At 36.8% G+C, this 16,723-nt stretch overlaps 2 protein-coding genes across 4 annotated transcripts in view; both read left to right on the forward strand.

Moving 5' to 3' along the window:
- LOC306846794 (synaptotagmin-11-like) overlaps window positions 1-3,039 on the forward strand; it is a 28,147-nt gene extending 25,108 nt beyond the window's left edge. For both annotated transcript variants that reach the window (XM_079380409.1, XM_079380410.1), the window contains exons 3-4: window positions 2,283-2,403; window positions 2,515-3,039. In XM_079380409.1, the coding sequence (XP_079236535.1) occupies window positions 2,283-2,403; window positions 2,515-2,825 (432 nt within the window). In that variant the 3' untranslated portion in view covers window positions 2,826-3,039. The remainder of the gene's footprint in view (window positions 1-2,282; window positions 2,404-2,514) is intronic.
- Window positions 3,040-6,935: 3,896 nt separating this feature from the next.
- LOC306846829 (GTP-binding protein Rit1-like) lies at window positions 6,936-16,271 on the forward strand. Of its 2 annotated transcripts, none has more exons than XM_079380458.1 (6): window positions 6,936-7,060; window positions 8,993-9,082; window positions 10,821-10,877; window positions 12,460-12,533; window positions 13,576-13,767; window positions 15,559-16,271. In XM_079380458.1, the coding sequence occupies exons 2-6, from the start codon at window positions 9,001-9,003 to the stop codon at window positions 15,787-15,789; spliced, it is 636 nt and encodes a 211-aa protein (XP_079236584.1). In that variant the 5' UTR covers window positions 6,936-7,060; window positions 8,993-9,000; the 3' UTR covers window positions 15,790-16,271. The 2 variants fall into 2 exon arrangements, with proteins under 2 accessions (XP_079236584.1, XP_079236585.1); XM_079380459.1 differs by lacking the exon at window positions 6,936-7,060 and adding an exon at window positions 8,802-8,904.
- The last annotated feature ends 452 nt before the right edge of the window (window positions 16,272-16,723 follow it).

A 16,723-nucleotide genomic window follows, 5' to 3' on the forward strand; every position in this document is an offset into this window, starting at 1 on the left:
TAATGTCAATGTTAAATTGATGTCCAATATCGACGTCAGCTGACGTTGAGGTTTTGTTGTTTTTAAGGTTGTGCAACCAAAATCCAACGTTAAGTCAACGTCAAATATTGACGTCAATCCAATATTAATTTTCAACCAAAATGCAACATCTGTCCGACGTCATGTCCAATGTCAACCTGACGTTACATAGACGTCTGGTGCCTGCTGGGATTGAAGCAAAACCAGACTTCATTCAGCCTAAAAGGAAAGCTTATTTAAACTGTCTGTAGAGTTCACATGCAGATCTCTGTGTTGACTCAGGCTCGACCCTCTTATGGTCTCAATCTCAATCTTTTAGGATAGGACAGTATATATATTGACTGGAAACAAAGTGGTAGAGAGAGGGGGAACAGGATTGGCAAAGGACTGTGAGCCGGTACTCGAACTCAGGATGCCCAAAGCACAACGGCGCTATATGTCAACACACTGCCCTGGTCTCAGTTATTACTCAGTTAAAGCCAAAGTATACTTCAGTTTTTACATGTACACGAGAGTCCACGTGATGCAAATTTCGTTACCTTAAAGGGTTAATTCACCCAAAAATGAAAATTAGTCTGTTTTACTCACCCTCGAGGCATCCGAGGCATATGACTTTCTTCTTTCAGACAAATCCAATCAGAGTTATATTCAAAATGGTCCTGGCTATTCCACGCATTATCATTGCAGTGGGTGGGTGTTTCTGTTGAACAGTCCAAAATACGTCAACAGAAATCGCGTGCATCTATAATAAAACATGCCCCAAATGGCTCCGGGGGGTGAATAAAGGCCTCCTGTAGTGAATCCATGCGTAATAAACACTTCTCTCTCACTTCATCTAACTATCATAAGCAGAAGCCGTTCTGGCGGATGATGCAGGACGTTGGCGTAGCATGATTAATGATGAATGCGGAGAGAGAACAAAACAAAACGCCGGTCACGAATTAGAAATACAAACCAAGGATTTGTAAAGAAAAATGTCAGAGGATTTCGATATAAGGCCAAGAGGAGACTGGTTTTCCTTTGCTAAAGAAAGGAAACTTTGCTTCCTTTGCTCCTATAAACAAACTCGTATGACTAGCATATCTCAGAAGCGTGCACGCGACTCATATGTCCTACTTCATCTGCCAGAACGGCTTCTGCATATGAAGTGAAAGAAAAGAGTATTACTTTTGAAATATGGATATTTTTCTTACAAAAACGGATGGATTCGCTACAGGAGGCCTTTATTCACCCCCGTAGCAGTGTGAGGCACGTTTTATTATGGATGCGCACACTTTATTTGACGTCTTTTGGACTGTTGAACAGAAACACCCACCTACTCCCATTCTAAAGCTTGGAAGAGCAAGACATTTTTTAATATAACTTTTTTTTTTTATGATTGGATATGTCCGAAAGAAGAAAGTCATATACACCTAGGATACCTCGAGGGTGAGTAAAGCACTAATTTTCATTTTTGGGTGAACTAACCCTTTAATAGTACTGTACATGCAGCACCCAAATTTTGTAACCGGTTGCACATATGCATTGACTTGCTTTTGCACTAATCAGTTTTTCCACAAGGTGGCAACACTGGGCCGAGCTGTTGTTTCACAGTAGAAAACTAAAAAGACAGAACAACAACAAAATAGTTGAGACTACAAAGGCCGCATTAACTAGCGTTTGTGTGAAAGGGATGTGAGATAGCAGCAACTTTAGATTAAAAGAGTGCAAAGACATTTTTATCGGTCATAACTTCTCTAGAAAAATAGCGCAGAAAAAAATGAAGCTTTCTAGAGGGCATTTGTAGACCGCCTGCATTCACATACACCTCAAATGGACTATACTTTGAAAAGCTACGCATACAACTCTGCAAAAAAAATAAAAAAAATCTTAGTATACTTGGGCCTTCAATTTACTCAGGTTTCTACCTGGACTCGACTACAACACTAGGTGATGGGTATTGTTCCCCCTGTTGGTACTGCTTTAGGAAGCATGGATGATTGTGCTACGCTTACCTTACGTTTGGACAGACTCTGAAGTTTGTTGCACATTCTCAACGGTAAAGTGCCCAAGCAACACTGCTAAAAAAAAGATGCCCAATGTATCATCACCTTGAGGCTGAGTATCATGAGCCATTGGGATAATCCTTCTATATCAGTACTGTGATCACTTACAGGATGGCTCAACATCATGTCCTTATTTATTCATCTGATAGACTTTTGCGTATGGCTATAAACATTTGTGTCCTATTTCTTGTGTTCAATTTCTGTTCTGTTTCTCCGCAGTGTGAAAGTCGTGGGGAGTTGCTGGTCTCTTTGTCCTACCAGCCTGTTACTCACAGGCTTAATGTGGTAGTCCTTAAGGCCAAACACCTGCCAACCATGGACATCACTGGCCTGTCAGGCAGTAAGTACACACCACACATACACACAAATTTATAGATATTCAAATGATCCCATTTATGATGCAAAAAACTTGACAAATTCTAATGTCTTTATTTTCCTTCTCCACCCACAGACCCTTATGTTAAAGTGAACGTCTTCTACGGCCGCAAGCGCATAGCCAAGAAAAAGACGCATGTGAAGAAATGCACACTCAATCCCGTTTTCAATGAATCGTTTATCTACGATGTTCCCGCTGAGCTAATGCCGGACATCTCTGTGGAGTTTCTGGTCATTGATTTTGACCGCACCACGAAGAATGAGGTTGTGGGTCGCCTGGTTCTGGGTGGTCAGAGCCCTATTCCATCAGGGGTGACTCACTGGAGGGAAGTCTGTGACAACCCAAGGCGGCAGATTGCCAAGTGGCATAACCTTATAGAGTACTAGTGTCTGGCTAACACATGGGGAAAGCAAAATGTATTATACCACTTCCTTCCTGTCAGCCCCTCTATAGAAAGAAGCCCATTTAACAGTCTCTCCTTTTCCCTGTACAGATAGGTGTATGAGAGGATAAGTATGTGTGTCAGGACGTAAGACCAGGAAAATACACTTAGAAAGTTCTCTAATGAACTCGTAGCAAAAAAGACTCATACGTCATAGCAAAAAAAAAAAAACTGAGGAAAAAAGCAAAAATAACCACATCAATGTGGTTTTTGGCTCTGATTAGATAACGCTAAAGTCGATTATAAGAGAGTTATACCACAGTATCCTCAGAGCCTTTTACCAGTATACCTGCATATTCACAATATACATACACTACTTTCAATTAGCCGCATGCTAAAGCTAGTGAGACACTTTTATTTTTAGGATGAAGGAGGGTTGTATGTAAAAAGTGAGTTTTAAAGTCCACTTTTTAAGAAAGTAATGATGTGAATGTTTTGATAGTGTAGTATAAAAATGGATGAAATGTGATATAAACTGGACACCATCATGAGCATTTTTGCTAACGTGCTAATATTTACCACAGAAGACAAGGTTGAAACATGGCTATTATTCCTATCCATCTAAAAAGTAATGTTTAATCTTGTAATGACGCTGAAATTGAGATGAAAATTCTCTGGAGAAAAGAAAACTCCAAATGCCAGTTAAACAAAACCTGATGTTAAGGCAGTTTTCAGCCAGCCACCAAATTAAAATTAGAGACCGTCAGCGCAGGATTAAAAATAAATTTGATTTATGAAAACACTACTATGTTCCATATAGTAAAGCCAGTCTACACTTTCCCCATTTTCATGCTGTAGCTGCTTTATTTATTTGTAGCTGTACTTATACATTATTGTTCATTTCTCCGTCTTGATGACTTGGACAAAGCACTTCTATGACCTCTGTGTTGTCGGCGTATCTCAACATATTCATTGATTTAAATTAAATTTAGTTTTTATTTTTTCCTTTAGGGATATCTATGCACATTTCCATTTTAACCCAGTTGCTGTGCTATACCATAGCATAGAGATCAGGGAAGGTTTGGTTCAAAACGTTGGAGGGAAACACCGATTAAACAACAGTAAAAACCAAATGTGACAGATATTAGCATATTAACGTATTGTCAAATTTGTACATTTTACATGTACTGTACCTAACATCAGTTTCTATTGCCATCAAACATGTTTTTTTAAGGCCAATCTTAATTATTTAGGCCATACAACTAATTTTTAACAATGTACATAATGTACCATAGGCCGTACTCCTCAGTTTCTTTTTTCATAGTACAACTGAATATCGCCAAAAATACATTTGAACTTCTGACTTACAAATGGTGTCATGGAAATAACAGAGCAAAAATGAGCCACCCCAGCTTATTTACTTTAATAAGTTTGGCTTTAAGCCCGTCTATTCTCTATTCTATGAATTATAGTTGAGATATATGCAGATTCAGACCAATTTTTGCACTTTCGTAGAGTACTGTATTTATTTTTATGATTTATGTTCAAAAGAAAGAATATATATATATATATATGTATATCAAAACCCTAATAACCGTGATAGGACTAATAACTGACCATATCAAAGTTAGGATTTTGGCATCAGCCAGTAACCATTAGTCAGCGGCAGCTGTCGAAAACTAACCAAAGTAGATGGACCAATGTTTTGTGGTGTGTTGGTGACCATGATGAAGCAGCTCGCACTGCAGCTTCAGACAGGCCTCTGAGTCCATGTTTGAAGTCATGCGATGTGCATGTGGATGTGCTCCCAATGATGTAATTCGGTGCCCACAGCCCCTGAGGCAGATTACATGCTCTATTCCCAGAGCAAATGAGCGCATATTTAGTTAATAAGGCAGAAAGTGGGAGGGTGAGTGGAGGAAAAAGATATCAACTGGCTCATTAGAAAGATTTCATATTTAACATGTGAAATTAATATAGCAGTAAATTAAGCCCCAGCGTTCTCTCCATGATATCCGCAGTCAAGCTCATTGTGAGTCATTAAGGCCACATAATGAGATCAACCATTGTTTATTAGGAAAAATGAATCACATTCCAATTACATTTTGAAGAAAATTAAGAAACCCATCGTCTTGCAATTTCACTCTATACATTTTCAACAGAAAAGTGAACTCTTCCACCCTCTGTATTGCTTTTAATCCTGCATGCAATGACTATTCAAATTTCTGCTTCAAAACTGGTGTATATATTACAGTTTTTAGTGGTTTATATGACAGCAAAACCCACTTTTGTAAAAACAGCAACCCAAACAACACGATGCAACCTACGTGAAATGATACATGCGTGTTTTTCTTTATTTTAACCCTCAGCTCCTTGTGTTACTTGGAACTTTTTTGATCTTTCGGGCATAAAAGCTTGTTTTATATCAATAACTATAGACATAAAGATGAATATAACCAATTGTAAATGAGTGTTTGTTCCAATGCACTGGTGGGCAGCAGCACTTTCTGCTCGTCTTGTATCTAACTGTTTTACCTGGAATGGAAATGGTTTCTTTTTGAGTCCTCTTTTGGAGTGCTATCTGCCCTTTTCTCTCTCTCTGCCACCGGTCCCTAACAATCCCTCAGTTTTTTGCTGTTGTGTGTTGTACAGAAACATTGAAATCTGAACAAAGATGAAAATGAGCTGAGAAGAAAATTACTGTAATAAATATATTAGTCCATCTGGATACCGCAATGTTGATATGGTTAAGATGGAATGATTCAGCTTTATTTTAGGTGTCCCTTAAACCACTGTACCTAGATGATAAACAGTGTTCACCACAACTGTAGTGTGATTCATGCTGTTACCTGGCCTTTTCAATATTTGTAAGTACAAGCAAGTTGTCTATGTATAATGTAAGTACAGTGAATAACATGTACTTTACATACCCATCTTAATACTGCTCATTTCACTACATGATCTTCAGGGACATCTAATATAAAGTGTGAACTATAATGCTTTTGAGGGGAAGTTATCTGCATACTGCTGTGAGTTTATGCTAAATACAGTATGTTACACTAATGCTGACTTGTACTGTATGTTGAAGTTGTTAACACAATGGACGTGCAAATAAAATAAATGCTGATACACTAGATCAGACCTTCCCCTCTTTCTCTGCTCTGAAGTTGAATTAAAATCAAGTTATAACTTGAGTTGTAATCTGTCACCCCTTATTTTGCTCAATTTTCCAACCGCAAATATTTCATTATAAGGTGACAGATCCAAAAAATAGGAATAGCCTGCGAAGCAGAATTGTGGCTGGTTCCATAAGCTGTTTAGACTAGTCTTAGTTAGTCATAACTTTTTTTAGTCAGGTACATAAAAATGTAGGTTGGTCTACTCTGAATCCGAAAAGTATGACTGTTTACCCCTTGCTAGTTGGTAAGATAAGTTCTTATGACACAGTCTGAACATGTTTGCACAATTGGCCATTGTGGTTACTTTACAAGAAATATTAGAATGTTTTTTGGACAAGTACCATGCTAATACATGCTATTTATGAAGTGCATTTGAGCACCACTTAAAGCAACTACATTTACTTTTATAATATAAATTAAGAATCATTCTGAAGGTACACTGACTGTAATAAGACAAATGGCTTCTGGTTCTTTCCCTTGCTCCCCTTCAAACCTGTTTAGCTTTATGTCCTGTCTTCTGAGATGCCTTCATCTGGTTGGTTCTTGAAGTATCCTGTGATATCCCACAATCCTGTGTTCAGTTCCACCAGATAAAAAATACAAATATCATCTGAATGTTGTGGTTGGTGGTAAGCTTGTAGGTTTTTGACCAACTTTTTCTTGCGCTTAATATGGATAGTATATGCAATATTCTATCTTTTCTCTATATATTTATTTTTCTTTCTTTACACATGTAATTTTAATTTATTTGAATTTTACAGCAATAACAATAACTGTAGTAGCTAACTATATAGGATTTAATTATGTATTATCATTATCAAATGTATTTACTCATAATTTATTGAAATGTATTTATATGTATATTTCACCCCGTGCTGCTGTATTTGTCGATGGCCTGAATGGAACCCGGCGGGCTTTAGGACCCGTCTGCGCTCAGTCCTCCGTGGCTCTGTATGTTTACAGTGAGAATTGTATGGCAGGAATTTTCTAACATCAAATATTTAAACATCATTTGCATCGATACAAAAGTCCCAATGGAGACAGAGATCCTGTGACACAGGTAAGCCACCAAGTAACTTCTAACCATAGTTTTATCATGCACAGAATCACACTTTTTAAAGCAACATGACTGTATCCGCGGCGGCTACTATGTTGCACTAGTTTATTTTATTCGAATGATTCAAGTGTTTGTTGTAATGCGACTCTGTCGCTTCATAAACAAGCCTAGTCATAAGAGGGCAGTTCAACAACTTCAAGAGCGTGAGAAAACTTTCGCATGGTTTTTGGTGATCACTAAAAGTTTATAAAATACACTTCGTAAATATAACTAATAAAATTAGTCACATATATGTTTTTGATGTATTCTCAGAGGTAAACTCACTTCAAGTCGTCGACGCGTTCGGTCTATTAATATCACAAACTATGATTTCATTGCAGTTAATCTGTTCATTTCAAACTCGGTCACTAAATAATAATGCACATCTATTCATCTTTGGGTGGTTTAAAGGACTTTTCTTGGGGTCATGCAAGTGTTTCTAGGTGCAGTTGCCACTCAAGGCCTTAATATTTTAAACATGTACCACAGTAACCATAGTTTGCGTCAACATACCACACTTACTATAGTTAATAAGTAGCTTACAGCACAAAGCCACCACTTTCATAAAATTATACTAATCAATCAATTGTCACAAATGTTATGAAAGACATTGTTTAAAAAAGATCCCATATTAATTATGATGTTACAGTACTTTGAAATGCTTACAACAAATGGCTAAAGGGTCAGGCTTGACCTTCAGGAAAAGTTGATTGTGAAGGTCAAACTAAATTTTATATTAGCTGCCTTATTTTCTCAGTTTTCTGTGATATCTTTGTTGCAACCTTGTAGTTTTTGCAGCCAAATTTTGTGACGTGTAAATAGTTTAAAGCTCTTCTTTCTTATAGCAATAAGCATGATGTAAACAAATACTGTAAATTGTTAGTAAATATTTATAATAAATTATATAAAACCTGTATATATGGGTCGACAGGGTTTCTCATGACTTTGGAAACTGACAGTAATAGAGGCTACAGAATAATAATTAAGTCAGATTTAATAATTTCAGTCATTTGGTATTTATTTTATAATAAATTGCTGAGTCGTTTATTACAAACTAACAAACCATGGACACCATGAGAGCTGCTCAGACCATTTTTGGGGGGAATACCATTTTCTACAGGTGTCCCATAAAAGATACCAATCAATTATTATAGGAACACAAAATTGCAAACAAACTCAATTAATTTTTCTATTAAAATGATATACATATACAGTATAAAATGAGCTGGAGGGGAGCTACACACACACACACACACACACACACACACACACACACACTCACACAAGACACATTAAATAGAGCTGCTCAAAACTAAAAAACACCACTCAGCAGTGTTGTTCCATTGTCTAATATTATTTCCACTGAAAATCATGTAGAAGGGCTGCTCTGAAGTAACTAATGCAGCATCGCAGTCAATGGCAATGGAAAAATACATCAGACAGGGGTACACTGGCAGATAATCTATTATTGCCCGTGGTTAATGTAACACCCACCCCATCGCTTTGTCACATGAATAGCTCGACAGAATGACTCACTTCCTCTTCTCCATCAAACTGAAGCTCTGGTGTCAAACACAGCCTCGACAAGTGCTGTTTTTTCTGGGTGCAGTCAGTCATATTCTGCCGTGTTGCGCTACAGGCCTGCATTCATGCAGCGGTGCAGCTGGAGAATCAAACGCTCAGTGTCTGAAAAAAGAGTCCAACTCCTACTAGAACTTGCAAACTATATTAACAGCTGCAACCACCTAGTAATACCTTGCAACCACTCAGAGCACCCCATCCATCCATCCCTGTCTATCTGTATAACTGTCTGTCTGTCTGACAATCATTCTTTCAACGTAATCTTTTAAAGTTTTTAAAACTATTTTGAACAGATTTTTGCTTGTCTTGTTTCAGTTATTTGGATGGAGTCCTCGCGGAGCGCAGGGGGTCACTCCCGCGAGTACAAATTGGTGATGTTAGGAGAGGGAGGTGTGGGCAAAAGTGGTGAGTAATTTAGTTTTCTCTCTCTCTTTTCTCTGTCACTTCTATCTGCTGTTGATGTTGCTTTCTTGGTTTTATCAGTTCCCATTCCCAAGTCAGCATCTGTCATTGTCAACAGAAGATCACATTTTTTCATTTTCATTGTTCACTACAAGATTTTAACCCAGACATGGATGAATCGTTTATTGGATGATATAACATGCATTTAGCAAATTGATAGGGTCAATTTTAATTTCTTGCAACTTTAAGAAATATAAAAATTAGTCGGCAGGGCTGCAACAAATAATTAATTTGATAATCGATTAATCTAATGTTTCATAATCCAATGAATATAATGAATGGTTCGACAACAAAAATATTTGTCATCAATTTTTTATTGTTGACGATAATTTTAACTAATTGTTTCAGTCGGTATTGTTCCAAGAGAGAGCAGTCTGAGCAGTTCTCAGAAAGTTTCCCTAAAGGTCTTGTGAGTTTTTAATGTAATCAGCAGTCATTTGAACAGGGAGCTGCTAGAAAGTCACTTCATAATGCTTAAATCCTCCAGTGAGCAAGTCAGAGGTGTCTGTGGCTAGGAGCAAATTTTTCAACACTTTCCTCAATAAGAAATTGTGTTTTTTTTTCAAAAAGGCAATGAAGCCTAAAAACTGTGTTTAGGAATATCAACATTTAGGAAAATTAAAAATCTAATTTTATTTGAAAGCAACCTCAGTCTCAAATAAGTGACTTTTTTTTAGTCTTTTTTTTAGAGGCTCTTAAAAGCATAAATGTTTTTCTGTCTACTGCAAAAAGGCCCCAAAACAGGGTTGTGGGCTAAAGTTGGCCTTTGATGATGGGGGGAAAAAATGTCCAGTATCCATTTGCCTATTAATTTGTGGTGGTTAAATATGCTTAATTTTAAAACAATTGAAAACAATGGCACAGTGCAGAAAGTCCTTAAAGGGATAGTTCACCCAAAACTGAAGATTCTGTCATCATTTACTCACCCTCAAACCTTCTGTTGAACACAAAAGAAGTTTGAAATATGTTGGTAACCTAACAAAACAACAAAAAAAATATCATAGAAGTTGATGGCTACCATCAACTGTTAGGTTACCAACATTCTTCACAATATCTTCTTTTGTGGTCAACAAAACTTGTACAGGTTTGGAAATTCTTGAGGGCGAGTAAATGATGACAGAATTTTCATTATTGGGTGAACTATCTCTTTAAATAGACTTCAACTAAAATATTAAATACTAATTTCTTTCTTTGATTTTGGCATGGAATAATTTTGTGCGATTGACCCTTGTGCCAGATTTCTTTCAGTGCAGCCCTTTATTGTGGTCAGACAGCGGGCTGGTTTCACAGCCTTAGACGTACAGTCACAGGCGGGCAGACAATAAAAGTGTGGGTGTTGGCTCAGTGCTTCAGTCTGGTCGTTACGAAGGCGCAGGTGCCTAGCAACTTCCTTCCCCTCCAGGAGTCTGTTGCCTAGGAGATAAGTGGAGGTCACCTGGTGAGGATCTCATTGTTTGAGTGCACTGCAGAAGGTTCTTTAGGGTGACTGATATTCTCTCTTTATATCGCTGTCTCCATGGGAACAGAGCAGAGAGTGCATACAGAGCAAATACATGCTGACAGCAGGGTGTGTTTGCCGCACATGAGGGAGAAGGGGGAGATGTTTACACTCTTCTCATTGAATTTCATGGTACCACAATTATGTAAGAACTCTGCTTGTCTTGTTCTCTTTGTCTCGCAGCCATCATCATGCAGTTTATAAGTCACAGATTTCCAGAGGATCATGACCCCACTATCGGTAAGGAAATTATTAACATGTCCTCTTAACTCATCAATCAAGTCTTTTACATTTCAGAGTGATGTTGCATTCGGTTTTTGTGACGCCACAAGTATAGATGACCAAAGAATTTGGGTGAATTCTGGATGAGTGTCAAAAAGTGTCCCAGTGAATCTTAGTCCAATTCTTTTCCCTATCTATGTTTAAAGAAATAGTTAATTAAAAAATGAAAATTTGCTGAAATTACTCGCCTTCAGGTCATCCAAGATGTAGATGAGTTTGTTTCTTCATCCGATTTGGAGAAATGTATAATTATATCACGTACTCACCAGTGGCTCATATGCAGTGAATGGGTGCCGTCAGAATGAGAGTCCAAACAGCTGATAAAAACATCACAATAATCCACACCACTCCAGTCTATCATGTCTTGTAAAGTGAAAAGCAGTGTGTTTGTAAGAAACAAATCCATCATTAAATGTTTTAACTGTTGCTTCCAGCTAAACTATGAGTTAAAGTTAAAACTCCTTAGTGATACAAACATGCAGCTTTTCGCTTCATAATATGTTAATTGATGGACTGGAGTGGTGTGGATTATTGTGATGTTTTTAGCAGCTGATTTGACTCTCATTCTGACGGCACCCATTCACTGCAGAGGATCCATTGGTGAGTACGTGATATAATTATACATTTCTCCAAATCGGATGAAGAAACAAACTCATCTATATCTAGGATTGCCTGAGGGTGAGTACATTTACAGCAGATTTCCATGATGAACTATTTCTTTAATAACCAACTTGTTTGAAAACGGTAATTTTTTACCGTTAATCTTAGTGGCACAGAAATGACACTTTGAGTTGATGTCTAATTTATTTTTATTATGTAATATTTTTTCCCCTAATTTATCTAATTTAATAATTTTATCTAATAATTTGACTTTCTGTAATAATTTGTCATTTATTTTTATTATGTATAAAGAGTTATTTTTACATGTTTTACATAGGTGTTTTCTTGAGGTGTTGTGTCTGTCTCACACAACTTTCTAAAGAGTCTGTAAGATATTTTAATGTTTTAATGCTAACCAAGGCTGCATTTATTTGATCATAAATACAGTAAAACAGTAATATTATGAAATATTATTGCAATTTAAAATAACTAGTTTCTATTGTAATATACAGTATTTTAAAATGTAATTTATTCCTGTGATCAAAGCTGAATTTTCAGCATCATTACTCCAGTCTTCAGGCTCACACGATCCTTCAGAAATCATTCTAATACGCTGATTTGCTACTCAAGAAACATGAACATATTTGTGAAAACTGGGATATTTTTTGATAAATAGATTCTTTGATAAATAGAAAGGTGACAAGAACAGCATTTATTTGAAATAGGATTTCTTTTGTAAATTATAAATGTCTTCAAATGAATTCAGTGTCTTTTAATTTAATGCATCCTTTAAAAAAATTGAATGGTTGTGTGTGTATTTACTAAATATAGTATATATAAATATAACACTGATATATCTTCCCATTTAAGTATTTTTTTTCTGTTAAACTGCTGTTGTGTCCTCTCATCAACCTCCATGCATGTGTTTTTCTGTTTTTAGAGGATGCTTATAAAACGCAGATCCGCATAGACGATGAGCCAGCAAACCTGGACATCTTGGACACAGCAGGACAGGTAGGCGGTAGAGGTGGTGTGATTAAAACAAAACATGAAACAGTGAAGTGCAAAAATCTGTCTGTGGTAAACTGTGGTGCTCAACTTAAGACTTTATTTTGCAGACTATAAGAAGGTCATTCTCAAATGTGTCTCACTTCCCTTTTCCTGTGTCTATCTTTGCAGTTGTCACTTCACAAAACACACAAACACACATCAGGCACAATGTTTCTCCCTCTGAATCAGCATCTTTTTCATCATTGGATCATTCGGCGATGCTATAAAATACATTAGTCATCTCATCACGAGTTTAATGAAAATTCACCTATAATATAATAATGTAGTGTTTAGGGTTCATTTGGGAACATTCAGGGAATGTTTCATAATGCATCTGTGGTATAATGTTAATTACAACAAGTCTTGACCAGTATAAACCAATCTCTTGGGTTTTTAAAGCAAACTTAAATCTTGTTTACAGGAATGCAGCCAGAAATTCCACATGTTTGAAAAAAGTTGCCTAATGAAATGAATTAGTAAAACTTTAACAGTTTGATCATTATTTAAAAATGTAATCAAATGAAATGAATTTACAACAAAACATTGCAGTTTTATTGTCAAGCAAGATGCTGCACAACAGACCTGTATAAATTAATGGAAAAAAACCCCTTGATTGTGTGATATTTCTCAAAAATTACGTTGAGAATGATATTTTAGTAGGCTATACAATAGTAGTATATTTCTGGGATAATTTCTTAAAGTTAAACCACATTTTTATTTTGACGGGTTGTCCCGATGGTCTTTCAGTTTCAGTGTGTATTGACAGTAGTTTTTTCTGCTGTGTCGTAGACTGTCAGATTAATCCATATCCAGTAAAAATGTCCAGAGCATATCATTGTTAACAATATAAATTTCATCGCAATTTAGTTAAGATACCGTTTTAGCTTCCAGCCCTAACTGCTCTTGCCATGACCATGTAAATCTAATAAATCCCGTAATTTTGCATGATACTTACAAGGATACAAGACAGTGAGTTTGTAAAGAAGATCTCTTTGTTTGAAACCAGGCGGAGTTCACAGCCATGCGTGATCAGTACATGCGAGGGGGTGAAGGTTTCATCATCTCATACTCCATCACGGACCGCCGCAGTTTCCAGGAGGCTCGCCACTTCAAGCAGCTGATCTACCGCGTGCGGCGCACCGTCGACACCCCTGTTGTACTGGTGGGAAACAAGTCTGACCTGGTCCATCTCAGACAGGTGAGACGCTTTACCTGAAACCCCTATACCTCAGAAATATTGACCCCCCCCTCAGACTATATTGCATAATATTGTGTTAAGTAATGGAACCATGGTGTATCCCATTCAAAATACTATAGACTATTATGTGACAGATATTTTAGCAGTTATATAGCAGTATGATAATGTATTTTTGTAGGCCAACCCTTAAATTAGCATCACCCTGATTTTTCCAATGGCTTTTTGATTATTGCAGAAAATAAGCTCTGTGACCCACAAAAGTTTGAAGCCTGTTTGAATTTTGAAGCCTAAATACAGTAAAAAGCTGAACGTAGGCTGTAAATGAACTACACCACAGTCAGATAACTTAAACTTTTCTTTAAAAACATTTCCCCTGAAAGTTTGAGTTAGAATAGTTTGCAGGTGCGTGATTATAAATACAATGAGGCTGTGAAAGCGATAAGATTGCCTGTTTGATTTTAAGCAATATTTCATAGTCATTGCCCTGAAGGTCTTCTTTCTGTTCTCAGCTCCAACTGTTTTCCTTCTGTCTTTATGATGTCTCGATTCCTTGCCACAGGGACGAATCCCTAATGCACAGTGCTGCCACCTCTGTGCTTCACTGTAGGGCTGATGTCTCACTGTGATGTGCTCTGTTTGATATGAGCCAAACACAGTCTAGCATTGTGCCATCTGAGAAGAACAGACTCTTCCTGGTCTTCACATGCCTTTGGGCAAACGCTAGTCAAGATAGCATGAGCTCCTCAATCTTAAGTACCAGCCAGACAGTTTCTCTCATCTCTGTCATGGAGAACTGTAACTTCTACAGAGTTGCTGTAGGCTTCTTGATGGCCTCTCTTGCAAAGGTTATCATTGGCTGTACACATGATTTTGAAGGATGTGCCAGGCTGATCACATTCAAAGTTGTTACTTTCCTTTAGAGACAGGTTGCACTGTGCATTGGGATATATGAAGTTTCTTGAATATATTTGTTTTTAATGTACCTTAACTCGTATTTTCAAGAACCGTGTCCCACATGAGCTCGAAACACTGATGTAGAATTCTCTTGGAAATACTTTAGATGATGAAGAACAAAATCACTGGACAATTGATTCCAGAGTGTTCTGGATGGCTGTGTTCTAGATCGTGGTTGTGGAAACTAACATTAACCCAGCGCTGTGAGGAGCTGTGAAAGTATTTTTGTTGTTAATTAATTCATGATTCAAAATGCATTAACATTAGTTAATGCATTTGGAATCAGGAATTAATTAACAACAAAAAACTTTACAGTTTTACCATGATGCTGTTATTCCTTAGTAATTTAGGTCCATATAAAAAAAATATATATATATATATACGTATATGTGTGTGTGTATGTATGGTTGTATGAATACACACACACACACACACATATATATATATATATATATATATATATATATATATATATATATATATATATATATATATCTCATTAAATATATATAACTGTAATGTAATTTATTAATAATTGTAATTATAACAATATATAATTACAAATGTATTATATATATATATATATATATATATATATAACACTAAAATGTTCAATAATATTTAATAATATTACAGTTTTTACTGTATTTTTGATTAAGTAAATGCAGGTGCTTTGGTGAGCTTAAGGGACATGGATAAACTGTGTGTATAAATGAATGTAAACGAATGACCCACTATTTTTACATATCTAATCATTAAATGACGTTAGAGACATACTAGGCACAAATGAAGTGGTTTAGACTGAAGGGCTGTTTGTTTTTGTCTTCACACGTTCAGGTGTCTGTAGAGGAGGGCAAACAGCTGGCGAGGGAGTTCCAGTGCCCCTTTTTTGAGACCTCCGCTGCATTCCGTTATTACATCGACGAGGTGTTTGCTGCACTGGTGCGTCAGATCCGCCAGTACGAGGCCGAGATGGTGCGGGGCAGCGAGAGGAAAACCCGGCGCACCCATTCCTTCTGGAGTCGCCTTAAAGCTCCCTTCCATAAGAAACAGCAGTCCGAGCACTGAGAGAGGCACAGAGAAGAAGGGCATGATGGGATACCGTGGCCTTCCAGATGATGGTTCTCTCACCTGCAGCTCTATTAGTCCCATCTCCCTCGGATGGTTTGAGAACTGTATTTATAGTTTCTATCTGATTGTTTGCAATGATGCACTCCCAATCATTTCAGTTAGACTAAACCCTCGCTGTGCAGGACACAGTCACTGTCCTCATTTGGGACGTGGGCTGATTTACTGATGTTAGAGATTCAGAAAGAAATATTAAACTTGACAGTAGTTATTATTTTTAGTTTTGGACAGCATTATACTTTGCGAAGGCGAATGTCGGGGGGAATGTTGTACCTCATATTTTAACTGATGGGGATGTAGAAGGATTTGCTACATGTGTTTTTAGAAGTGAAGAGAGGTTAGATAGAGAAGAGAGGCACGGGTTGGAATAAAATGAAGGTCGAATGAGTTTCAGAGAGCAGAGAGCATTTTGTGCAGAGCAGAAAGAAGGAAAAGTGTTGCAGGATGGGTAAATAGGCAAGGTTTTATGGTAGAAATATTAATAATCTGCCTGTGAACCATTCCTTTTGTTAGACACATTTAAAAACCCTTGCTGTAGTTGATTCGTAACTCTGTTCTTTAGCTTCTTTTTAAAAAACAATATGTCCGGGTCACATTTCACCCCAAAAGTGTGATATTATTATTATTATTATTCAAATAATAATAATAAATAATTAATAAGTTGGGATGCATTGCAAAATATTTTCATAACTGGAAGCACATTTCCCCCCAAATACTGGGATGTTTTACTTTTGAGTTTGCAATTCACAATTATTCACAATTTGTTTTTATTAGATTCTCATTACTTTAATACAGTAGTGTTTTACTACTTAATATATTTTTCATTATACAGTAATGAGAATTTTTTTAACCGTGATGCAAATTGTTTTATTGT

Source organism: Barbus barbus (assembly GCF_936440315.1).
Source record: "Barbus barbus genome assembly, chromosome: 27".
Classification (NCBI taxonomy): domain Eukaryota; kingdom Metazoa; phylum Chordata; class Actinopteri; order Cypriniformes; family Cyprinidae; genus Barbus; species Barbus barbus.